Source organism: Arachis hypogaea, chromosome 1 (genome assembly GCF_003086295.3).
Source record: "Arachis hypogaea cultivar Tifrunner chromosome 1, arahy.Tifrunner.gnm2.J5K5, whole genome shotgun sequence".
Lineage (NCBI taxonomy): Eukaryota > Viridiplantae > Streptophyta > Magnoliopsida > Fabales > Fabaceae > Arachis > Arachis hypogaea.
Window position 1 is genome coordinate 12,871,135 of NC_092036.1, and position 26,451 is coordinate 12,897,585.

Below are 26,451 nucleotides of genomic sequence, written 5' to 3' on the forward strand. Positions count from 1 at the left end.
GACAAAGATCATTGATACGGAAGCAGTATTATATAAGTAAAATATATTATAGCTATTTCCCCACCTGGAATTTGTCAATTAAGGGTACAGCTCCAGCAAGTTCTGCTGGAATAGCCATTGACATAGTTGATAGGTGTGCTGCACACAAATCAAAAACCAAATTATCAACTGCAGCGCATTGCATGATAGCAAACAGCAAACTTTTCTATCTTGTTATGAAAATGGCCACTTAGTTAAAGGGAAGATGCAAAATAAGCATGCTGCAAAGGGTAAGAATGATCATAAACAAGAATATTGTTTGATGGCATAAAGTAAAGTTGATATAGGATAGATGTGTGTGTAGAGGTGAAATTGCCGCATCATTGAAACAAAGCTCCAAACATGTGTGAGTTATACAAGTGATAAATATATAAAGGTAAAAGCAGAAGTTATATAAGCACCCTTTGCCTCCCCTGATGTTCAAGGGATCACGATATATAAAAATACAAATCCATTCTTGAAAACTAAAAAATAATAAAAAGGCACAATCTATAAACACCTAAAAGAGAGAATGAAGGCCAAAAACACAAGACACATAGGCACACAGGCAACAATTGAAACCAATGCCTGAAAGCTACAAAACACTTGCAACCATGAATCAAGCATGTGAACATTCCATGAAAAAAGGAACTTCATGAAATTAATATGAAACAAGAAAAAATAGACAGAACTGCATAGAAAAACTGCTATGATGAAAATCCCATTTGTCAAAATCTCCAAACACACCCCAAGGGACCAAAATGCTTTTCAAGCTTCAAACTAAGCACCCCCCCCCCGGCCAATTAAAAACAGGTTTTTGAGCTGAAACTTGGTACACACCCACCTCAGCATTCACCAGAAATTGGAAAAAAATCACACTGAACAGTTTAAAGGAGAGATTTTGAGCTGAAATAAAATAGGGCACAACTTGGAGGAGGGAAAATCCAACCTTTAGAACACCACCAAGAGAGTAGCAACAACAAATTGTGTCTGAAAAAGGTTGAAGAGAGAAAAAGATCTCTGAGGATGAAGTCAGAAACAGTCCAATGGGTTTGGAAAGAGAGAGAAAATGAGTTTAGAGTGTGATGTGAGAGAAAGTACAATAGCTTTATGAAAGCTTTAGCTTTGTTTTTGTGGGTTTAAAGAAAATCAGAACAAAAATAAAAATCAAAATCAAATGAGGTCTTTGTTGTGGATTGAGAATCAATAAGCATTGTGGCAAATGGTTGTTGTTGGCGTTGATGGTTCTTTAAAGAAAGAAGTAATGAAGAAGCGTTGGTTTGAAAGAAATACAAGAGACTCCAAATGCAAATGCAAATGCAAATGCAGAGTTTGTGTTTATTTAAATTTCAAAATCACTGTTTTGAGAGTTCAGAGTTCAGACACAAAACAAATGAAAAGCTGCAACTTCATGTCACTTTCTCCTTCATTGCTTCCTTCCCTCTCATATATGCCAAAAAACAAATATAATTAAATAGATAATTCAATATTATGGCCGAATTAAAGAGCTGATTATACTAACACTTTAGTTTAAATGCAAAAATTATATTAACAGTTTAATTTGAATGAAGATTTTCATGTTTTTATTTAATTATATATGGTGATTTTATAAATTTTTAATACTAGTTATTTTAATTGATTTTTCCACTTAAATATTTATGTAAATAAAAGAATATAATTAAATGATAGTCAAATTATTCAAAATTCAAATTAACCTAATATGGAATTAGATTTTTTTTAATATATAAAGAGAAATAGGAAATCTTGATTCTCAATATGCTTGTTGGGTGAAATGAAGAGTTTTTTACCCCTACCCTTCACATTTCAGTTGTGGCTAACCAAATATGTATTTTGTATTGTTATAACCTAATATAAATAATATTTCTGAAATTAATTTTAACATATATAATAATAATTTTAATAATGATGATATGCAGATATTTAGATTTTTTTATGTGCAACTTTTTATAATATTTCATCCGATAATCAAATCATAATATAATTGATTGAACAATTGAGTATTGACATTAAATTATATCCAATCCAATTCATTTATAGTTTTGGAATAATCTTGACTTTTTTTTTTCAGCTATTATTATGAGAATGTATCATATACTATGTAGACACAGAATCAAATATAATAATAATAATACACTGTTCAATGGTTTTTGCATGATTCAAGCTGATTGTTGATGTAATTGCATACTTAAAATAACATGAAAAGTAACATTTCCTTCTGTTGAAAGTCTGAAACTTTGATATAAATAAAATCTTTTTGGTATGCAACTATTCTTTTCCTCTAAATTAATTTAGTTACAGGCCAATGGCCATAGCCAAAAGGACAGGTATAAACCAGAAATCATGTGTACATAATTTGAAGTAGCTAATAACATTGGACCCACAACCTTTGTGCTGTTTTGTCCCTCTAAAGATTCGTCTCAAGTGACTCATTCACATGAAGAACTCATCACCCTTCTTCCAAATGGTGTATGTATATATATATATAACTAAACAAGTTATTTTAAAGATAAGAATTTAAATTGGTAGTGAGTTATATCTTAAAAGTTACTATTATGTATTGTCTTATTAATTGTGAATTTGTGATTACATTATCTATCTATGGTGTTTCATTATATTAATAACCAATATTTTTTTTCTTCTTCTATTCAAAATCTAGAAATTTCATATCAATATTCAGTCTAAATATGGCATGCTATGCCTCTCTTTATCAACATTTATCACCCATTTTGAATTGCAAGTTGTGAGTTGTTCATCATCCTGTACCATAAATGTGTTATAAGATTGAAGCCTGTAAATTGGAATTTATTTAATTATTAGATATCTTTTATTTTATTTTTTATTGAAGTGCTTCTATTTTTAAGAAATTTATCATGAATAAAATTTACTTGTCAAAGTTATTAATTGAATAATCATCTCAAAGAAATGATTGATCAGATTAATACATTATAAACTATGAAGCTTACTTACAATATTAAATTTGGAGTAATGTTCTGTGGGGTTATGCGTGAGATTCAAAATAAATTATTGATGGATTAAAAAGGCTTGGAAATATGATGATAACCAATGATAATAAAAGGCAAAAACAGGAAAAGAAATTAATAATGAAAAAGAAAAAAGCATTTTATTAACTTAGCACAAAAGATATTAATTCTTATATAGTAAGGAAAATGAATTTTGTTTTTTCAAACACATGACCAATTTTGTTTTTATAAATTATATGTGATAAAGAATATTAATTAAAAGAGAATTTTGTTTTGAAGAAGTTGTGTTTATATTATGTTTCTCTTCAATTCCTTTAAGCATTTTTTATTATTATTAGCAGCATCAAAGAAAAATGATTTGAAGCTATTGAACCGTCAGCAACTATTTTTAATTTTAGAGAAAAATATTTTAGTACTAACTCAAGCTCTAATAAAATAATTCTTTTAATTTTTTAACCAACCTCTCATTTTATAATAATATGCAAATATGCAATTAACAGCATAGTTACAGGCAGTAATTTCAGATAAATAATAAATTGGAACATATTGACTTCTCCACATCTCAAGAGATTTTATGAAATAATTAACCATTCAATTTTAACATGCTAAAATATTATCAAATGTTCTTCATATGATCCCTACTGCCTAGTCCGAAATACATGTTCAAGAACATTTTTTCCATTTTTTATCATGCCTTATTCTACAACTACAAGTCACTGAAGCTAACTAATTAATTCACAATATTGTTCAACTTGTCCTCAAATTCATTACATAGATCAAGAGAATTATAAATAACTGAAATGGACTCATTCAGAAAAAGAAGAGCCAAATAATAATAACAATAATAATAATTAATTGCAATAAGATCTTCTTTTCTTTATTTTTTTTTTTTTTTTGGAGAGATATATTCTCGTCTTAGTAGCCAAAGTTGTACACATGGCCAATAAATTCCCAAGGTTGCCGGCTAGGGCCTGTGGAATGTAATCAAATAAAAATAAAATAAAACTCCAAGGCATTGCAAAGAAGTGAAGGAAATTAAAACGAAGGGTTTAATTAATGTGAAGTTATATGATTCACGAGAATGGTCACTCTATTTTGACTCCGTATAAATATTTCAAAAACATATGAGCCGCATTGTGAATGAAATATTTGTCCTTAGCTTGTTTCAACATTTATGCAAAACAGAAAGGAAAACGAATAAATAGTCAAATTTATTTTGAAAGATTATTTATTTTTTAAATTAGTTTTTAAAATATTTTTAATTAAATTTATCTTTTAAAAATTTTAAATTAGTTATATTAGTCTTTTAATTACTTTCTATGTCAAAAAATTTTTATGTGACATAATACTATCCTAATCATAGCATATACCTAACGGTCCTAATTAGTTATCACTGTAATAAGTTTATACAATTGAATCAAAATTAACCTTAAATGAAAGGGATCTTGAGGATTAAATTTTCTCAAATTGGAGTTGATTTAATTTAATTTGATAAATTTATTATATTAATAACCAATTAAAATTATTAGGTGTGTATTGTGCTGTCATTTAACATTTCATAATAGCAAACTCTGACACTATAAATAATAGAAATGACGAAAAGACTAATATGACTAATTTAAAATTATTAAAGAATAAATTTGATGAAAAAAATTTTTAGAAATCAATTTAAAAAATGGATAATCTTTCGGGACAAATTTCACCATTTACTTAAACAACAATAATAATATGAAAGGCAAGGCAACCTTAGAAGTTACTCTAACCAACAACCAAGGAGAGCAATCTAGGAGGGGTCTCTTTTGGCAATAAAGACATGCATGAGAAAGTTGAGGAGCATTCTTTAGTCTTTACTCTTCAATTGGGGTATGGTGGACCAAATTGCAATAACCCCGTAAAAGGGGAAAAAAAAACTTGATTACAAATCATCACTAGTAGTTGGAAAAAGGCAACATTAGGTAACCACTTAGACAAATTTTTATTTCATAGTGTCCTCCTTTAAATGAACTGGTTTTTCATTTTTGGTCGTAAATTGTTTATTTTTTATTTTCTAGAATTTTAGGTTATATAACACTTGATCCAACTAATTATTTTTCATAAAACAGGACACAAACTTTATATGTAAATAACACATTTTCTTCTTGGAGAAATCAATAAAAAAATACGACAGATCAAATGGTCCCCCTTAATGCTTTTTAGGTTGGAAATTTCCATTTGATGAACTCGTGCTGTTATTCATCAAAGATAGATCGAAATAGATGCTCATGGACACAATAATTCAACACTGCTCACACATGTTGATGTATGTTATGCTATAGTCCACATGAGGTAACAACAAGGTTCTTAACCAAATATTGACCCAACTCTCTTGTAGTTTCTCATTTCAAAATGATCACTACAAAACAAGATAGTACTATGTGTTTCTTATATCATATAAAGTGTGTTAAAGTTGTAGATCCATTCTTCTACCTCTATGTTATATTTGTTGTCACAAGAACTGCAATTTATTAGAAGAGTCACACAAACATTATGTGCTTTTCCCCCTCTATTATATGCTTCTTTTCTTTTTGGGTAAGTCTATTATACGCTTTTATATAAGGGATTAATGGATTTATATACTTAGTCTACAAAAGCAAGAGATACACTCCATACCAAAATCTGTAAATTGTAAACCACATTATCATCATTATAAAGAACACAAGAGAACAATAGATTAATTGAAGATTTGTTTGTTACAGATACTATGTCTATTGTGTGCCTTGAACATGGTGTCCAAACATTGGTTAGCAAAACCTATAATTGTATCTGAAATTATTGTAAAAGAACTTTGATGAAAACAATGCATCAATTAATCATTACACCTTTTACATCAACTCCTTTTATTATCAAAAGATCACTAGATTACTTTATACAAAATAATGGCAACATAATTGTTTTATGCACAATATGCATTTCTTCATGTCAAATCACGGGCTATACCACATGGTGTAAATTAGAACACACTCCTAACTTGTACTGTAAGGATTGTGATAATTACACATAAAAACTTTTTTAATACCATACAACTCAATTATTAAACTGTACAAAGCACTGTATAAATTCTTGGCTGCAAGTTTACCTTTTTGCAAATGGGGCCGTTAAATATTGGATTTTCAGAGCCTAATAGCTGTAATCCTTCGCTTAAGCTAACAATAATTTGAGTTTTTCTCACAAGCAGAGGATGATGATTCTCTCTATGCTGCAAAACTTACCAGCAAAAAAATGAGGGATGAGCTGGAACACAAAACAATGGTGCAAACTATATAGGACCTGAACCACACGGACAAATAAACATAGATATTGCACAATACATTAAAGCATGGATTAGGATCTTGTGCATTATACATAAAGGATTAAAGAAATGAAGAATGAGGTCCCCACTTGAATTACCAGAGCCTTCCTAGAATGCTTGTTCCAGGCTTCCAGCTGTTTATTTCAACCTCTCCTACGTCACATGACATGACAAGTTGACAGCACTACAAAATTGCAAAACATCGACATTTTTTCTTTTCTCAAAGAATTGCTTTTTGAAATATTTGTTAGCCCATCTAATTTTGGGCTGTGCATGGAAGGTAACCCACCTCCCCCTATGAACTTGTATATATGGTACTTCATTTCGGAATTCTAAGTAAAATAGTCCTACAAAATCATCAACTACAAACACACAATCATACAAATGTTATAAACTCAAGATCTAACTGAGCTTAGATAGGTTTAAACCTATGACTTGAGAATTTTTTTACGAAAACTCCTTAGTCGGTCCATGGCAGCACGGATTTGCTCTGAAATTGCAGAGTAGAGACATTTCTGCGCTGCTTCATCCAGACCATCTGGAGTGCTGGGCCACCCACTAGTAGGAAATTTTGCATTGCGAGACTCGGAAATAGCCGTTTGCCTCATTGCTGGAAGGTCAAATTGAACCGGATCACCAATAATTATGTCAATTTTCTTATTACACAATGGTACAGGAGGCCGTCTACCAAACATATAATTCTCTGGCATCACCTAAAAATATGAACAGAACATAAACATCAATAGCCAACATAAATGGTGTTTTTCTACCAAACAGATGATTTATTCTATCACCAAGGAAATGAGCACTCACCACAACTTTTCAATCATTTAAGAACATGCCAGAAATTATAAAGATAAGTTTTATAAGTAATCAGCACAATGCTTAGAGTTACCTCTTGAAAACCATGATGGACAATTGGCAATATAATTGGAGTTTTTGGTGCACGGACAATTAGACTAGCAGTCCCCCATTTTAATCGCCTAATTGGTGCATCGTCTTGGTACACTTTTCCTTCTGGAAATGTATGCACCTGCAAAAGCATAACTGAAAATGAGACATAAAGAACTGTAGTAAAAAAAAAGAGAGATTAATTCATGAGAAGACGTTACTTTAAAACTCTGTAATCCAATTACAATCATAGCTGAGAAACACAAGGGAAAAGAAAAACAAACTCTTAAACAGTGCTAGAGGACCATAATAAATCCACAATAGCCCAACACTTGATGTAAATTACCAAAAGTGTCATCATAAAAGAGTTAAGCCTATGTGGACGTAAAATATTAGGTTACATAGATACCCATTCTCCATCATTTAAGCGCTCAAGAGCTTCATTCATGTGCTCTTGATAAATTCCACCACCTCTTGTAATAGGTATGCATTTCCCTGTGTAAGTTATCATTTTAGAACAACAAGATAACAGTACACTACGAAAACAAACAGAAAACCATTTCAGCACATTTTGATTAATACTTTAATAAGCTTCAAGAAACCCATAAAATTACTAAATGGAATTGAAATGGATTTCCGCCAGACATTACAAAGTATGGACAATACATAATAAAAGATCAAAGATTTGACCCCAAGGAATTTTTTCCTAATGTTGGACAATCCCAGCAACCTCTACTTCTCAGGTAAGTTTAGCAGAATGTATCTCTCAATGTGCAATCTTTACCTTTGTTGCCGCCTCATCTAAGAAATTCCTCCCCCCACCCCAACACCAAAAAAATGCAACAGCCCAGTAACTTAATCAGAACATCAAGTCCCTTTCATTGTCCTTTTATACAGAACACTATAAAGGCTTAGCCTAGCCTAGTACAATGATTCTAAATTGCAATCTCTTCAAAGAAGTCTAGCCTAATTAAACTGAAACATGGATAATCAAAACTGAGACTTAGTGTTACTTACCAACCCGAAAAATATATGAATGCACTGCATTCTTAAAGCATATATCTTCAGCAGTTAGCACCCATCGAGCTAACTTGGTATTAAAGATGGGAAAGCCCCTGAATCCCCACATAGCCGGATCATCCAACCTAAGAAAAGTTCCAAAAACAAATCCTCAAATCGGACATTCTAACATGCTCTCTACATAAGAAAAAGAGAATCAATTTATCTCCCTCATATATCCTCCAAAATACAAAATGATGGAAGAATTGATTGCTATTTAAGATCTAAGACACTGAAAGCATCTAATTTTCTACTACATTTAGTAGTTAGAGGATAATTAGGAATGTTACACAATGCTACAACATATCATTTGAATCATTTACAACTAGTCCTGCTATAATATCAAATTGTGCGTATATTACAGAGCAGAACAAGGAAGTTTCTTGCTCCAGGAGCAACTAGCAATCAACAAACAATATAGAGAGAGAGGGTTTGAGGGAGTGCTGACGTGGACATGTGGTTGCTGACGGTGATTAAGGGGACGCCGGGGGTTCTAGAACGAACGACGCGAAAGAGAGTGTCGGCGTTGTGAACGGTGGTTCTGTTCATAAGACACGACACCGTTTTGGCGAATGCGCCAACTGCGCCTATCACCAGCTTCCGAGGCACTCCTCCCAAGTGCTCCGCCCTCGCCGCCCACTCCATCGTCCGCGCCATAACACTCAAACACAATAAAAAATAGCTTCAAAGTTTTCTAATATCGGCGCTGCAAATCAAATCGTTAAATAATTCATTAGGAAAATTACGATAGGCATCGGTGATAAGTGAGATGAAGTGAAAGTGTTCGTTACCGGTGGTCGGAGCAGAAAGAAGAGAGTGGGTAGTTGGAGGTTGCGAAAGAAAAGAAGATAATTATTATTACAATAGATCTGAGGCAGGTAGGGTCTAACTAGAGGACTAAGAATTTTCACACATAAAAAAAAAAAAAAGCATGGTTTTACTTTTTAAAGATTAGACTCATCTATATTATTTTAACTTCTCAGTGAGTGGAAATGTCAAAGGTATAGAGAGAGAAGAGAGGATGATGGTGTTGCGGTTGCGGCTGAAGCTGCCGGTTCCGCCACAAGTGGTGGCACGTGGACGCGGTGGTGGTTCTGCTTCGTTGTGCTTCAAAATCTCCATCTTTTCCCGTTTACTGTTTGTGATCGATATATCATTCCTTCAAATAAATACTTGTTAGTTATAATGTGTGCATCTGCATGGCTTCTACCTGTTTCATGGTGTTACTCTTTCATTTTTATGTTGGAGAGAATGTTATAATATATGCACGTCTATCATGTGTTCGACACAATGTCTCTGAGGGCCTTCTCATGCTCCTAAGTTTATGACTTTTTTTTTTTTTTTGCGGTTAAGCATAACTTGTCAAGAATTTTGTTTATGTATATGAACTAAACGAATTAATGTGTTTACTATCTTAAAAATAGAATCTAAACGCAATGTCATTAGTGCATGTTAAGTGCCTGTTTCTAGTGGAAGAATTGGAAGAAACTGTGTGTTAGGAACAGCTCCAAATGGAATTCTTAATGCATCTATCTCAAATGCCTGGTTAGCAAGTCCTTATATTTTTAACCAAATTCACAAATAAACTGATTTGAGTCCTCAAAGAATCGACAATGAACTTGCCTGTTATGAAAGTGTACTAGGAAGTTTCTTTTGTTTCTTTAGGTGTGAGAAACAAATGTAAGATAAAAACATGCTCTTGTCATTATAATCAGTTAACAAGTTAGAATGCAAAAAACAGAGATAAATTTAACCCGGCCGATGTTACGTTAATATGTTATAATCACTTTTGTTGCATCTTTTTTAGTGTCATATACGGTTTCTTAGGTCTCAAATTGCTTCATGCATAACCTAAAGCAATACTACAATCATTCATGTAGATAAATATAGATGGCCAACATAAAGCTAAACCTTTTTTTAAGGATACATAAAACCAATACCTTTTTTTTTTCTTTAAAACATCTGAGTCGACATTACTAAAAAGTCATCACACCAATGCTGCTTTGAGATTTCTTTATAAATATTCAAGTGGAAAGTACCATTTGTCATTTAAAAAGTGTTTAAATTGCTTGAAATTGAAATATGCAACTTGACTATAAGCTTATTTGCCGTATATGAGGTATTGTGCCATGTTACAACCTTTCCCCATCGTTTAATTTTTACAACTTGCCCAATTTTCCTCGTTCATAAGTCAACAAATGGAGATCAAAATCACTTTGTTAATGGTGGTTTATTAGTTTTTGTTAGAGTTTGATGCTTCAATATAACAATTAACACCTCAAGGCTGTGAAGTTGAAGCACCAAAACAGTAGTCAGTACAAAGGAGAATGATGAACAATAGTACTTGTTTGCGCTTAGGCAACTTGTGGAAGAAGCGAGTTTAGAAGCGAGACTCGTGAGAAGTTAATCGATCCAGAAACATCTTCCTCAGTCACCACAGTCATCTCCATGACAAAAGAACTGAAATGCTGGAACATGTATTTACAACTTGGGGTGAAAATTAAGAGACAAATAACATTATAATATGATAAATTGTCTTTCCTGTGAAAATACAATAGCAGGATGTCTAGGCTCAATCGATGTCCAGAAAATTTTCATCTTGGGCTGTACAATTTGTTTGGCTTACAATTCATATATCTAGACATAAAGTTTGTTGTTTATATGGTAGTCTATGAATGAATTACATAGGAGAAATGGGTGGAAATGTCATCAGTCGGTAAGGAACTTGTTCTAACTTTCAAAAACTTAAACTATAGAAAGAACAATCTGTAAAAGAATATGTATTTGCTTTACTATTAGCTTTAGCCAACTCTTATAGAAAGGAATGAATATATGTAGGATGTAATATCGATAAAGCACAACTAAAGAATTAACAGTGTCTATTAAAAGAAAAATTGTAACTATAGCGGAAGATATTAGTGCGATTGTACCAGTTTCCAGAAGATGATGCCCTAAACCTTGACCATGTTTGCTTCATTCAACGAGGAATTCAGGTCTTCGCGAGATTGTGATCTCCTACTCTGCAGGCGCATTTGACTCCTGTGGGGTGACCAGAAGGTACCCATATTACTGCTTTCAAACTGCATCTGCCCTAAATTGTTTGAGGAATAACTATGTGAAACACTACTGACTGACGGGTAAAATGAAGATTCTGCAAGCTGGATGCCAACACTATTATCAACCCCAAGGCTAAATGGTCTATCTTGTGGACCTGTGATTTTTGGGCTAAGTGGCGTCTTTATCCTTGATTCCCCTGCAAACACCATAGGAACATTGGCTTCAAGGTTCTATCATAAAGAAATATTACCAATAGACCACTCTATATACAAAACAACCAAATGTTGTCACCAATTAGGGCGAAAATGGTTACATAGACCACACAATCCAAAAGAGGTACCCAGCTATATTTATTGATAAACTTAAAATGACACAGAAAAGACTTGATGCATATTTGTGACAAATACAAAAATTGCAGCAATATGATCATGGTTCATGGGTTACAAATGTACAATACTAGTATAAAATTAATGATTAAATAGCATTTCAATAGCTTACCAGATATGATAGGACTCCATCCTTGGAACCGGAAAGGTGATGGTATATTGGACACATTATTATTCCTGAAAAGGGGAAGATATTGCCTCCAGAAAAATCTTGGCATCCAATTGCTAACACATGATAAAGCGCAAAGAAGTAGAATAAAGGAAAGGATCAAAATGGGAATAAGAATGAGAGGATTTATCTTCGTGTCAAGTAAATCAAAATTGCGAAGCCCAAATCTGGCAGAATATGCCTTCCCAGCTTCCAGCAAAGCAACCCCAAGTGTCCAAGTGATGCTTCCAGATCCAACAGTTATATCATTATCAGTAATGTGCAAACCTTCTCTCAGCAGTGATGCAATATATGGCGCTCTAAAGCAATATTGCTCAATAAAGGGCTGAGGAGCAACACTTCCTTTTGCAATGTCCCATCGTTTACCACAGAAATCCCTACCCTTTTCCAAAACATCTTCAAGTGTGGCGTCGGAACTTAGGTTGAAAAATCGATACACCACAAAAAATCCAGAGATCACATAAAAGTGGCCCATCGGGCGTGGAAGATTGTCACGTAGGGCACAAGGATGCACTTCACAATCAAGTCCCCGGCTGAGATCAGCCCACTCAGACAAATTGACTGCCACTTTCGCCAGTGCACTGCATTGTTGCCAATTTGGATGACCTACAAGCACAAGTGGAACTCCTGATCCTCCTTTTTTATCCAACATGTTCCCATTACCTATAGGACTGCCTCCTACCTGATTATTAAAAGAACAACGAGAGCAAGTGAATTGCTCCTTATACCCTTTATGCAAGCAAGGATGCTTAAGTTCTATCTTCTGCCTAGGTAAATCCACATGTTTCGACCTAAACTCTCTGTCAAAAAGATGTGCCACGGATTTATCAAATGCCTCATTAAGACCATACCCTGCAAGTGAATATGCCGTGAGATGATGGTTCACCGATCCAATCTTAACAAACAAGCTAGTCTCAGTATTCACGTGCTGATCACCCTCGAATGTGACCTGCAATGACGAACCCCCCAAATCAAGCGCCCCATAAGTCCTCTTCCTCGGCTTAACGCCCAATATCCCACTGTGATAATTAAGTGCGATCCATCCAAAATAAGCCTCCTCCGTCCCCGTGATGATCTTAACCCATTGCTTGCGGCACACGAAAGGCGATCCTTTAAGCACATTCCAAGCATTGTCCAACAACCACATTGAGTCCTCAACCGGCAGCCTCCGGAGACCGGCCGTAGCATACAAAAAAAGTGAAGTTCTGCGGTGGTAATCCTCCGGTATCTGCTTCTGAGCCCATTTAAGGAGAGGCTTCAATGCGCCCTTCAAGCCAGACACATTATGCACCAACTTATCAAGACCAGGCTCAGTTTCCATCCTATCATAAGCTCTACCACTCATCAAACCACTCTTCTTTCCCAAACCATCTTTCATCGATTTCACAACTATAGGAAGACTAGTATCCTCTGTGTGCTCAATCTCAGCATGGTAAACATAAACCCTAGTACCAGTGCTACCACAATCAAGAACAACATAGTAATTCCCCGACCCATTATTCCAATAAGAAGTAACAACCATGTAAACCAAAAAAATGAAGAGAAAGAGGCACATACAGAAGAAAATGGACCTGACCCATTTTCTGCGAACCGGGTTGGGACCCTGAACCGGCTTGGATTTGGAGAAACTTGACGCAAAGTTTTCACTTTTGAGGAGATACTGGGATTTCTTCAAATGGATTGGATCCAAAGGATCTGAAGCGAAGATGGCATCATCATCGTTGTCGTTGGTGAGGTGGCGATACGAGGAGAGATCCTGAAGTGAGGAAGAGATTCGTAGGTTGTTCTTGCCGAAGACCATGTTTGGTTTTGGCAGTGAGTTGTTTGGGTAGTTACGTTGTTATGTGGCATTTGGTTTATGCATCAAACATAGTGGTTGTGGTGGTGGCGGTGGTTGTGGAGGGAGCTGAATGCAAATAGAGTAGAGTTTAGGGGGGTGGGGAATGTAAATTAGTGAAAGTTGATGATGGGTGGGTGGGTTGGTGGTTCTGTTCTGTTAAGAGAGTGATGAGATCTTTGGGAAGAGAATGAATCAAGTTTTACGCAGATCTCTCTCTCTCTCTCTCTCTCTCTCTCTCTGCTAATGGATCTGTGGAACGTGGATTGTTTTGGTTAGTTTCAAAGGCAGCAAAAAACCAAAGGAAGGAGAAGATCACTTTTTTTTTCTTATATCTTGAATAAAATGACTTTGATCCAAAGTTGGGTTTTTTTAATGATTATGAAAATTGAAAAAATTTGGGACTTTGTATGATTTAACAGTTCAAACTTCAAATTTTTTTTGAATAGGAAAATAAAATTACTTTTAAATGTATAATATAGAAATAGTATTGACATTTTATCTCAAAAGTATTTTTATTGAATGAAAAATAAATCTATATGGCCACAAGTAATTTGGGAGAGTCAACTTAATCAGTTAATCTTAAATTCTTGTAAGTGTCTATTTGGTTTATTTTCTTATGTTTAATCCTTCTAAAATTAAAACAAAACTACATGACTCCACTTTTAAAATCTTCAGTTCAAAAAATCACTTTTGCACTTCTAAATGAGAACCAAAGTGGTCGCATAATTTTAACTCTGCAGGTTCTAATTCCTACTATTGTTTTTGGAATATATTCGACTACTCTTTTGCTATCAAAAGTTTAGATTCTTCAAGAATTAATACCTTAATTAATTAAATTATAATATGAATCTTTTGAGAAATACAAACATTTTACTTAGGAATTTGAGAAAAAAAAGTTCAATATACTTAAATATTAAAAAACATTAAAATAAAAACTCATATTACTGAAAAAGGTAGGAATGAAATGTACTTTTAAACCGTTTTTAATCTTTCGTTACCTACTCAAAATAGAATAGGATTTCATGATCTACAAGAAATTAAGAATTGTATAGAGAGACCAAGTTGGGCTTCATTCATTTTCAAGTCATTGTTAGATATAGTTAAGCAACATTAGCTCAGTCATATGATGTTACTTGTCCTTCAATATCTTAATTTCCACCCTCTACCATCACCAAATAGTTTAATTTTTAACTTATCTATATTTTTCCCATTTAAAATTTTATATAATCACCTTACAAAATTTTGTAAGGATCAAAACGAAAACAAAATTTAAAATGGTCTACATACTTATAGAAACTGAATATATTTAAGCCGATTTGAAAGTATACTCAACAAATTTTTTTATGTCAATTCTACTAATACTAGTTCATCAAAACAGCTATATGTAAATATGATGACAGCAAGAGCATGAAAAAAATCAAGGGTTTTTTTTACAACGTATTCCATAACTCAATTAATTTTTGTTAATCAGAAGGCTTTGGGGTTAAGCTGGGGAGGATGAGACCTCTCTGATATGAACTCTTGTCATCAGAGACCCAAGATCCATGATGATGATGATGATGATGATGAGGAAGAACTCCACTTGATGCTTGTCTTTCTCTAAATGATGCCCATGTAACAGCATACAAACCAGTAATAATCAAAGAACCTCCAAGAATGCTGTTGTTGTCCCAAAAAAAACGAATAAGAAAGTTGTGACAACAAAATTTGACAAGGATTTAAGAGGAGGAGTTAGGTAAAGCCTTGTTTGATAACTGTTTCAGAACAAAAACTGAGAGGCATAAAACTATGGAGACCGAGACAAATACAAAATCAGGCAAAATGTCATTGTTCTATGAGAATATGCTCAATTTTATGTCCATTATCTCAATGTTTCTGTATTTTATAATACAAGATACTTACCGAACACAACCTAAGCTCTTCAACTAGATAAGCCATCTTGAACAAGTCCTAAAAGAATCTATTTTGAAAACAAAAAAAATGAAGTGGTGTGTTGTGCTGATGTTAATGTCTACTACTTATTGAACAATGCATCAAAATAGGAGACATACCTTCCCATGTAAATTGGACTTCCAAGGAAAATTCTAGACAAGAGAGCAGAAGCACCAGGTTGAAGTGGATTATAAAGAGCAACCATTGCTGGCCCTAATATCTTGTTGCACCATGTAATCAGTCCATAGTTAAGGGCAGATGCGATAACACCCTGGAGAAACAAGGAAAACATTTGTGAGCATAATGAACTGCTCGCTTAAATTTCTGCCAATGCAAGACATTTTTACATCTCTTGCTTCACCAAACAGAAAGAAACTGCCAAAATGTAAACCAGAGAAATCCCATCTCGTTCTTGACTATGCTAAAAAAAGTGCAGTATCATCATCATCATGTTAATAAATGCCTAGGTTGACTCTTATTAGTAATACTCCCTTCATTGTGGATGGCCTCCATTACAGAAACACACATACTCTCATCAAATGAGCTCAATGAAAAAGAAAAAAAGTGGTTCAAAATAATGAATAGGGAAAATGGTCCAACATGATTAGCAATAAATAGTAATGTTCACAACACTGAAGACTAATCTGACATTCAGGTGACTCACAGCATAAATAACAGCAAGTGTCTCGGACTGCGTCAAAATCCAGTCGGTCGCCTCATTTGTCACGAACATTGATGTGATCACCATTAGTAGAGCTCCGAAGAAGTATGAAAATGCAATGACAGATAAGTTTGCAGGATATTTTTTTAGTATTGGTGCCTGGAAATCATTCATGGTAATTAAACATATCAAAATCTCCACATTTATATGAACATCAAACATATGGGAATACAGAAAATCATTCACAAAGACTGCTAGTTCTTTTCTCCCTCTCCCTTTGATGCAATATATATATATATATATACCTGAATGGCAAGAAAAGCAGCCATGCACAAGGTGTTCCCTATGAAACACAGAACCCCAAGATGAAAATGGTCGAGTCCAAGATCCATTAAACCAGTAACCAACCATCCAGAAGGCTCTGGTTGACCTTTAGCACTGATTTCATTATGCGAAACAAAGTCCATTTCGGCATAGCCTACGACAGCCGGACCCCGGTACAAAACCATCAAAATAGCACCAAAAACACAGACAAGAGTTCCACCAAGCTTGGCCAAACCCTCATATCTTAGCAAATTCACTCTTTCTGTGCTGCATGAATAATAAGTTGATGAATGTATCCACAAATATGCATCCAAAAATTGAAGTAATTAGCAAGAGGGGAAAGCAAACTAACCCCATGATTACAGCGAAGAGAAATGTAAAAACCGGAGTGGCTGGCTGTATTGCAGCAGCATAAGTTGGATTAGTATAGCTTAAACCAATAAGAAACAAAAGATGGTTCCCAAATATCCTGAGCATATAATAATCAAATCATTAAGAAAAGAAAAGAAAAAAGGGCAATGTAATTGAAAAGATGGAGGAAGAATGAAGAAGCTCACCCGGTTAATCCAAGAAAGAAGAAGGAGAAGAGGAGGTGCTTGGTGAGGGGAGGGCGCGTGCGTCTTTCACGGAAGAAGGCGAGAGGGGCGAGGATGGAGAGGGCGAGGAGATCGCGGAAGACGCAGAAGACGATCTGGTTGACGCCAACGTTGAGGGCTAATTTGGTAATTACGTGATAGCCACCGCTGAATAGCTGAACCATGGCCATGGCCCCATGGGCCTTCCATATCTCATTGTTGTTAGTGTTGCCCCACCCCATTCCGTTGAAAACGATCTCTGATTTTCAGATGGAAGTTGAAGAAGAAGAACAACAAGTCATCCAATCCGAATGCTATGGCCGGCTTCTTTCCTACTCCTTTCTCATTGTCTTGTCTCTTGTGTTGCGTTGTGTCCCTCACTTCTACAATTTTAATTCTGTAATGTAATAATCAATACGAAATTCTTTGTAATCTTTTCATTCCATAAGTCTTCTCTTCATAATTATATATATTGACAAAAATTTTATTACAAAATTAAGATGACAAAAAATTGTTCAAAAGATTTTACAAATTAATTTTTTATGTGATTTTTTTAAAATTGATTAAAAAGTATTTTTATTTTTAAAATTTATTGATTTTTTGCAAGTCCTTCCTCTTTTTTTCTTTAAGAGGAGCACTACTGTTGAATTATTTTATTTGTTTCGTCTGGGTGAACCATGTGAGCCCAATTCAATACGTTTTTGGCCAAAAATATGTTGTACAAGATTTCCGAAAAAAAAAATCACGATTTTAACTATCTCATGGCTCATAGCCAAAAGTCCAAAACACACAAACACAATCTAAACTTGTGGCTGATGCATGTGATGTAGTAACAAAAGGTGTTTGCCTAGGGAGTATTTATGCTCATGGCTTTTTAAAAAAGAGGATCTATAAAAGTTTATGATCACAATTTAAAAATGACCTAAATAGATTTATGGTTACGGTTTCTGGAGAGACCAAAAAAAATTTATATAATTTTTCAAAAAAAAATATGATTTAATAGAGTTTATGGTCACGATTTTGGAAAATAACTTAAACATGTCTATGATTACGGTTTTGGAGAGTGACTTAAAAAAGTCAATAGTCACAGTTTTAAAAAGTAACCTAAAGAGAACTATAATCACGATTTTAGGAATGACCAAAAAGTTTATGGTCATAGGCTTGGAGTATATCTCTAACATCCTATATTTTTAGGAGTGACCTAAAAATATATAGGTCTACATCCTATAAGAATGTTAGGCATGCGCCAGATATGCGGTTCAATCTCATTTCAGTGAAGGCATTGGATCAAGAGGGGTATTGCACTTCCTTTGGTAGTGGAAAATGCAAGATTACCAAAGGAGCTCTCATTGTTGCTAGAGAAGACAATAGTCTCACTACTCTCTATTGGTTGCAAGCAAAGTTATGCAAAGAAGATGTGAATGTAGCTGATGATTCCTCTTCTGATTTGTGGCATATACGTCTTAGTCACTTGAGCGAGAAAGGACTAAGTGTTTTAGCCAAGAAGCACTCACTTCCCGTGAAAGGTACAACTTTAAATACTTGCACTCATTGTTTTGTTGGAAAACATGCTAGAGTATCATTTCATAATTCTGGACCTCATAGGAGATCACATGTTCTAAATTTAGTTCACACTGATGTTTGCACTATGGATGCTAAGACACTAGGTGGTGCATCATATTTTGTTACTTTTATTGATGATTATTCTCGAAAAGTATGAGCTTTTGTTTTGAAATCTAAAGATCAGGTGTTCAGAATTTTCAAACACTTTCATGCAAGTGTTGAAAGAGAAACAGGAAGGAAATTGAAATGTGTTCGAGCAGATAATGGTGGTAAATACAGGGGTCCATTTGAAGAATATTGTAAAGGACATGGGATCAAGTTTGAAAAGATGGTTCCTAAGACTACTTAACATAATGGAGTTACTGAGAGAATGAATCGTACTATCAATGATAGAGTTAAGTGTATGCTCTCTCATGCAAAGTTGTCTAAATCCTTTTGGGGTGAAGCGATGAGGACTGCAGTAGATTTGATTAACCTTTCTCCTTCAGTTTCACGTAATGGTGATGTTCCAGAGAAAGTTTAGAGAGGGAAATATGTCTCCTATAGTCACTTGAGAGTGTTCGGCTGCAGAGTTTTTGTTCACATTCCAAGAGATGAAAGGTCTAAACTTGATGGAAAGTCAAAGCAGTGTATTTTCATGGGTTATAGTCACGAAGACTTTGGTTACAGAATATGGGATCCGGTGAGCAAGAAGATAATTAGAAGCCGATATGTGATTTTTCTTGAAGACCAAACTATTGAAGATCTTGAGAAGACAGATAAATCAACAGTAACTGTTAGACGTTCTGTTGATGATGAACCTGGTCCTTTCACTAGTCCTCCTGTTGATGGGAGAGATGTACAAGTTGACAATGATGGTGATGATTTGCATGATGAACCTACACCTCAACCTGAGGTGCTAGATGTTGAAGTTCCACCTGAACCACCAGTTGAGCCTGAATTGAGAAGATCTACTAGAGAGCGTCATCCTTATCAGAAATACTCTCCTCATGAGTATGTGATGAACACTGAGATTGGGGAGCCAGAGAGCTACCAGGAAGCTATGTCTGATGAGCATAAGGAAGATTGGTTGAAGGCCATGCAAGAAGAAATGAAATCCTTGCATGAGAATCATACTTTTGAATTGGTGAAGTTGCCAAAGGGTAAGAGAGCATTCAAGAATAAATGGGTGTTCAAATTGAAAGCGGATGAAAATGTCTCACGGCCAAGGTACAAAGCTCGATTGGTTGTGAAAGGCTTTGAGCAAAAGAAAGGTATTAATTTTGAGGAGATTTTCTCTCCAGTTGTGAAGATGCCCTCTATTGTGCTTGGATTGGCGGCTAGCTTGAATTTAGAGGTTGAGCAGCTTGATGTGAAAACTGCATTCCTTCACGGTGACATAGATAAAGAAATCTATATGAAGCAACCAGAGGGTTTCGAGGTTAAAGGAAAGGAGCACCTTGTATGCAAGTTGAATAAGAGCTTATATGGGTTGAAGCAAGCGCCAAGGTAGTGGTACACGAAGTTTGATTCCTTCATGGAAGGTCATGGGTATAGTAAGACTTCTTCAGATCATTGTGTATATGTTAAGAAATTCTCTGATGGTGATTTTATAATTCTCTTTCTTTATGTTAATGACATGTTGATTGTTGGTCATGACATTAAGAAGATTAAAAGTCTTAAGAAAGACTTGAACAAATTCTTTGCTATGAAGGATTTGGATCCTGCAAAGAAAATCCTTGGCATAAATATCACTCGTGACAGGAAGAATAGGAAACTGTGGTTGTCACAACAGAAGTATATTGAGAAGGTTTTAGAGAGGTTTAGTATGAGTAATTCCAAACCTGTTAGTACTCCACTTGCTAGTCATTTCAAACTGAGTTCACAACAATGTCCTACAAGTGAGAAAGAGAAAGTAGAAATGAAGAAGATTCCATATGCATCTGCAGTTGGCAGTTTGATGTATGCTATGATTTGCATCAGGCCGGATATTGCTCATGCTGTTGGAGTTGTTAGTCAGTTTCTCTTTAATCCTGGCAAGGAACACTGGCAAGCAGTGAAGTGAATTCTCAGATACTTTAATGGTACTTCCAGAGTTTGTTTATGCTTTGGGAGTGGTCAACCTGTGTTGGATGGTTACACAGATACGGATATGGCTGGGGATCTTGAATCAAGAAAGTCTACTTCTGGTTATATAATGACTTTTGTAGGGGAGCTGTGTCGTGGCAATCTCGACTTCAGAAATGTGTTGCTTTATCTACTACAAAGACATAATACATTGCTGTTGTTGAAGCTTCTAAGGAACTCTTGTGGATGAAGAAATTTCTACAAGAGTTAGGCATCAATCAAGAAAAGTTTGTGCTATTTTGTGACAGTCAGAGTGCTATCCATCTCAGCAAGAATTCGACGTTTCATTCCTGATCGAAGCACATAGAGGTGAGGTATCATTGGATACGTCAAGCGCTTGAGATGAAGTCATATGCACTTGAGAAGATCCATACTGATGATAATGGTTCAGATATGATGACTAAGAGTTTACCTGCAGTAAAGTTTGATTCCTGCAAAGAGAAGGCGGGCTTGGTGGAGCAGCCTATCCCCACTTGAGTTGGTGAGGGAGAGATTTGTTGGTGGGTCTCTAACTAAGTGGGCCCACATTTTAAAAAAAATAAAGAAAGAATAAAGTGGCTAATTGCCACGGGAGAAGAGTGAGAGAAGCTTTCTTTTGAATTGAAAGCAAAGGAAGCACAAAGCTTCGGCGCCGAAGAGAAGGAATTTTGGGAAAAATGGCAGTTACATATTGATCACATTGACCTGGTAAACTTGCTCCATTTCTTATGAAATTTTAGTATGTTATTCTTGGTGTAGAAATGAACATTAGGATATAACTTGCTAGCTGTATTGCCTTCTCTTTTGCCTGATTTGAGATACCCACTTTTTGGAGGATTTTATGTTGATTCCATCAGTTTTGATGATGTATTTTGTTGATTGTTGAGATGCCTTAGTGTCACTAGGAAGACTGTTTGTGTACCCATTATTCTGATAGTGGAAGATTTTTCTGGACTAGGTCCCGTAAATTTTTTGTCCCTCTTTTGGGAGTTTTCCCATGTTAAAATTCTGGTGTCTGATTATTTAATTTCTGCCATTATATTTTGCTGCTTGGAGTATCTTTGGTATTGCCCATTTAATTGCACAGGTTGTGGAAAAATTATTTTTGGTGCTTTCGCTATTAGACAGGTTCTTGTTTGAACCTTTTGTTGAGTTTTTCCAATAAAGTGGTATCAGAGCCGATGGTTAATCGGTCTGGTAGTTTTAAGGAGTATTCAAGGTGAAGTATCGAAAGTCTTCCCAGTAAAGGTGATCCGGGCGGCGTGTCTCACGGTGTTTTGCGGCGATGTGATGGATGAATACTCGTGGCAGATGAGCTAAAAAGATGGGGAGTTGATGCTTGATGTGGAGGCTCATACTTGAGGGGGAGATTGTTAGTGTTGCAAGTGTGAGAAGTGTTGAAGTTAGTCCTACATCAAAGAAAGCAAAGAAGAGTGAGGAGTTTATAAGATGAGAGACCTATTAACTTGACACCTTAAGGTTTTGAGTTGGATATGGTGTCTTCTCATCTTATGTTCTCTCGCTTGATTCCTCCCCGAAATCTCCCCGGTAATCGAGAGCTCTCCACGGTTGACCTAACACTATATATATGAAGATAAAAAAACTAGAGAAACATATAACAAGAAAACATACTTGTGTTAGGAAATTCTAATATGGTCTAAATATATTTGTATGGTTGCGATTATATTTGCATTGTTTATGTTTATGTTTGTGTAAGACAAGCGACTATGAAATAGTATTAGAATCTACTTAATATATTAAAACTAGGTTTTTCCCAACTAATAGAAGTGAGGTGTTGATTTCTCATGAATCCATTTTCCCGCCAAAATAAATGCACTATTTTCTTTTCTAAGTTTATTTTATAAAAATGTCTTTATTATAATTATACTATAATTAGCATTTAAGTAATAATACATAATTATACTAATTTAGAAAAATATCTTTATTATAGTTATATAAAATCAATATTTAATGCATTATTAAACTACTTATCAATTATCAATTGAAAATATTTTTAATCATTTTAATTATATTAATAATAATAATAATAATAATAATAATAATAATAATAATAATATGATATGATAATTATATGATAATGGTACTAGTTATTAATAACCAATTTATATTTCTCTAAATAAATTTATTTTAAAAAATATCTTTATTATAATTATATTACAATTACAATATTACAAGTAGTATTTAATGAATAATGCGTAATTATACTAATTTAAGAAAATATATTTATTATAATTATATAAAATTAATATTTAAGATATTATTAAACTAATTATCACTCGAAAATATTTTTAATTATTTTAATTATATTGATTTTAATTATATTGATACGATTCTAATTCTTATTTATTTTCCAATGATTTTATTAATGGCAAGTTGTTACCGATGATCCATTTAAAATAATAATAATAATAATAACAAATAGTATGACAATGATATGAAGTTGGTCCCGGTTACTCTATTAATGATAAAAAAAAATAATAATTCTAATCATGATATGATATGATAAAATCATATAATTTTAACAAAACAAATATATGATGTATAACTAACGTAAATAATAAAAATTACCTTAATAATAACTAATTTACATATTTATTTTTTTTTAATAAAGCCTAAATATAGAGTTTTTTGTGGTACATGAGTCTAGATCTGAGAGTCAACTCATTTTCTTTAAGTTTATTATTCTTCGTTTACGACTTCATAGAATGTATTCTTTATTTTTCATCGAAGTTGATCCTTTTAAAGTACAATTTATAATTCTTTTGATAATTTAATGATTGTTCTTACTCTAACTTATTATTTTCGTCTAATGTTCCAATGCGATTGTCTTTTACTGCAATCATTTACAATGCATCACATCCATGAAATACCCCATCGAATTGTAATCACTGATTCGGGTTTTAACTATATGGATGTAAGCGTCCAAAGAAGAGACAGTAAACTCTATTTTATCGAAGAATAGTTGGATCTACTCATATATTATGACTAACTTAATGGAATAATCTGGGTAAAATTAGTTTTCTTGGGAGAAGCTTGATTTTTTATTGAGGAATTGTTTCCACGGAGTTTTGTAGGCCAAGTTCAAATTCCATCCCCTCCATGCTTTCTATGTCTGCTTGGAGATCTTCGAAGTGGAACACATAATGAGATTGAATTCCCTCAGTTTAAGTTTAGTTTTGCTAAATTCGTGTCAAACTCAGATATGCAATTTCAACGATTGGTAATATATTAAATTTTTTTATTTTAAGTTATTAAAATAATTTTATAACATATTGCGATTTTTTTTTCAGAAATTACCGGCCTTCTTTTGCATCAATACAATGCCATTGAGGGAAATAAGGGTCAGTTTAGTTTTTCGATGTGTCAATTCTATATCTTGCTGTATTGCATGGATAGCAGATGATGAAACTTATTTAACAAGAAGATGGTCTGAATTTACACGAATTCTAAATGTCAAAACTTATGATATTTCATCAGTTGGTTGCCGTTACGAGAATTACTCTAGTCTATACGTGTTTAAGGACTAGAATAGATTAAATATTTTTCAAGTAATTTAGTTCTAATATTAGTATTTGATTAAATTCATTTTACATTAATTTAAATTTAAATTGTTGCCTCAATTTATATATTACAACTATTTTTATTGGATATGTTATTTTTAAATTTTTTAATATAAGATTTCTTTTTTCTAATATTTAAGTTTTTTTTTTCTTGAATATATGTATCACCTTTTTTTTCTCTTTTTGTATTTTAGATTAGTAATGCAGTTCTTAATGAAAGTGTACTTAAAACAAAAAAAAATTAAAATATTACTATTTAAAGGAAAAATAAAATGTACGTGAAAAAAACAAAACGAAAAATTAAAATTTCTCTATTAAAAAAAGTTGTATACAATTTGCGTATAAATAAGGTTGGGATTGGAGGCTATATATGGATATCAAACATAAAAACTTATTGCACGCATTGTGGAATAATATATATATAAAAGAAAATAATTATAACAAAAAAATATTTAATATATGTGATGTAAATATTTTTATGTATAATTAATATATATGTATGTATAAATAAGAAAATATTTAAAATTATTTAACAAAATTAATATATACGTATACATAAATAAAGAAATTACTGTAATTTATGAAGATTTCACATAAATTTTTTTTCTTTCAAATAAATTTATTCTAATTATATTATAATTAGTTCATGAATAATATATAATTATATTATTTTAAAAAATATTGTTTATTATAATTATATCAAATCAATATTCAAAGCATTATTAAACTAATTATCAATCATCAATGTTTCTATTCATTCTAATTATATTAATTGATATAGTTCTAATTCTCATTCATGTGCAATAATTTTATTAGTAGATAGTTGTATCAATAATAATTAATTCTATCCACAATTTTATTAGTAGATAGTTGTATTCACAATAAGTCATGCTATAATTCTCACCCATCCTAATAATGGTTCGTTAATTATAGGGTTCTTTATCTTCTACTTTAATTAGTGGATAATAATAATAATAATAATAATAATAATAATAATAATAATAATAATAATGTATGAACACAAGATTAATTAGTTAACAAATTGAATTTTAATTATTATATTTTATTTTTTACTCATATTTTTATTCATTAGTTATTTTATTTTTTATATTTAAAGTAAATATTGAATGTAAAAAAATTATTGATTGTTATCTATTTTATTTATTTAGATTTATAATTAAATTTGATATAATTGTAGTTAGTATTTATAATTAATAGTAACATGATACTATAATTTTAAGTTGTATAATATAATAAAAAAGAATATAGTAATTTATATTTGCTTTCTATATAGCAATAATATTATATATATTTATATATATCTTGTTCTAGCTATTTCCTAAAAATATTGGCACATAATTAATGTAGATATATAACATATATACTGAGCAATTATCTCTATTGAATTAATCATAAAGGTTAATAAAAGAAAATAACATAATTTTTACTTAATTGTAGCAAGTATCTCTATTAAAAATTAAAATTGCTCTATTAAAAAAAATTATACAATTTGCGTATAAATAAGGCTGAGATTAGAGACTGTATATCGATATCAAACATAAAAACTTATTGCACGCATTGTGGGATAATATATATATATATATATATATATATATATATTAAGAAAATAATTATAACAAAAAATATTTAATATATGTGATTTAAATATTTTATGTATAATTAATATATATGTATGTATAAATAAGGAAATATTTAGAATTATTTGACAAAATTAATACATACGTATACATAAATAAAGAAATAAATAAAGAAATAACTGTAATTTATGAAGATTACACGTGAATTTTTTTTTAAGTGAATTTATTTTAATTATATTACAATTATCTCATGAATAATGTATAATTATATTATTTTATGAAAATATCTTTGTTATAATTATATCAAATTTATATTCAATGCATTGTTAAACTAATTATTAATCATCAATGTTTTTATTTATTCTAATTATATTAATTGATA

At 32.7% G+C, this 26,451-nt stretch overlaps 3 protein-coding genes across 5 annotated transcripts; all 3 read right to left on the reverse strand.

The window, feature by feature from the left end:
• Nucleotides 1-6,344: 6,344 nt before the first annotated feature.
• Nucleotides 6,345-9,527, reverse strand: LOC112797691 (N-acylphosphatidylethanolamine synthase). 2 transcript variants are annotated; one of them, XM_025840752.3, is made up of 6 exons: nucleotides 9,090-9,527; nucleotides 8,747-9,004; nucleotides 8,257-8,384; nucleotides 7,649-7,734; nucleotides 7,244-7,381; nucleotides 6,345-7,061 (listed from the first exon to the last, which is right to left on the reverse strand). In XM_025840752.3, the coding sequence occupies exons 2-6, from the start codon at nucleotides 8,953-8,955 to the stop codon at nucleotides 6,777-6,779; spliced, it is 846 nt and encodes a 281-aa protein (XP_025696537.1). In that variant the 5' UTR covers nucleotides 8,956-9,004; nucleotides 9,090-9,527; the 3' UTR covers nucleotides 6,345-6,776. The 2 variants fall into 2 exon arrangements, with proteins under 2 accessions (XP_025696537.1, XP_072093915.1); XM_072237814.1 differs by lacking the exon at nucleotides 7,649-7,734 and having other exon boundaries at nucleotides 8,261-8,384; nucleotides 9,090-9,483.
• Nucleotides 9,528-10,307: 780 nt separating this feature from the next.
• Nucleotides 10,308-14,105, reverse strand: LOC112797661 (probable apyrase 7). Of its 2 annotated transcripts, XM_025840716.3 has the most exons (3): nucleotides 11,854-14,105; nucleotides 11,229-11,551; nucleotides 10,308-10,766 (listed from the first exon to the last, which is right to left on the reverse strand). In XM_025840716.3, the coding sequence occupies exons 1-2, from the start codon at nucleotides 13,709-13,711 to the stop codon at nucleotides 11,250-11,252; spliced, it is 2,160 nt and encodes a 719-aa protein (XP_025696501.1). In that variant the 5' UTR covers nucleotides 13,712-14,105; the 3' UTR covers nucleotides 10,308-10,766; nucleotides 11,229-11,249. The 2 variants fall into 2 exon arrangements, with proteins under 2 accessions (XP_025696501.1, XP_072093910.1); XM_072237809.1 differs by lacking the exon at nucleotides 10,308-10,766 and having other exon boundaries at nucleotides 10,793-11,551; nucleotides 11,854-14,046.
• A 932-nt stretch (nucleotides 14,106-15,037) lies between these two features.
• Nucleotides 15,038-17,686, reverse strand: LOC112797676 (WAT1-related protein At4g19185). The gene is made up of 6 exons (XM_025840733.3): nucleotides 17,225-17,686; nucleotides 17,020-17,136; nucleotides 16,649-16,934; nucleotides 16,347-16,502; nucleotides 15,802-15,953; nucleotides 15,038-15,409 (listed from the first exon to the last, which is right to left on the reverse strand). The coding sequence occupies exons 1-6, from the start codon at nucleotides 17,482-17,484 to the stop codon at nucleotides 15,214-15,216; spliced, it is 1,167 nt and encodes a 388-aa protein (XP_025696518.1). The 5' UTR covers nucleotides 17,485-17,686; the 3' UTR covers nucleotides 15,038-15,213.
• Nucleotides 17,687-26,451: the final 8,765 nt, after the last annotated feature.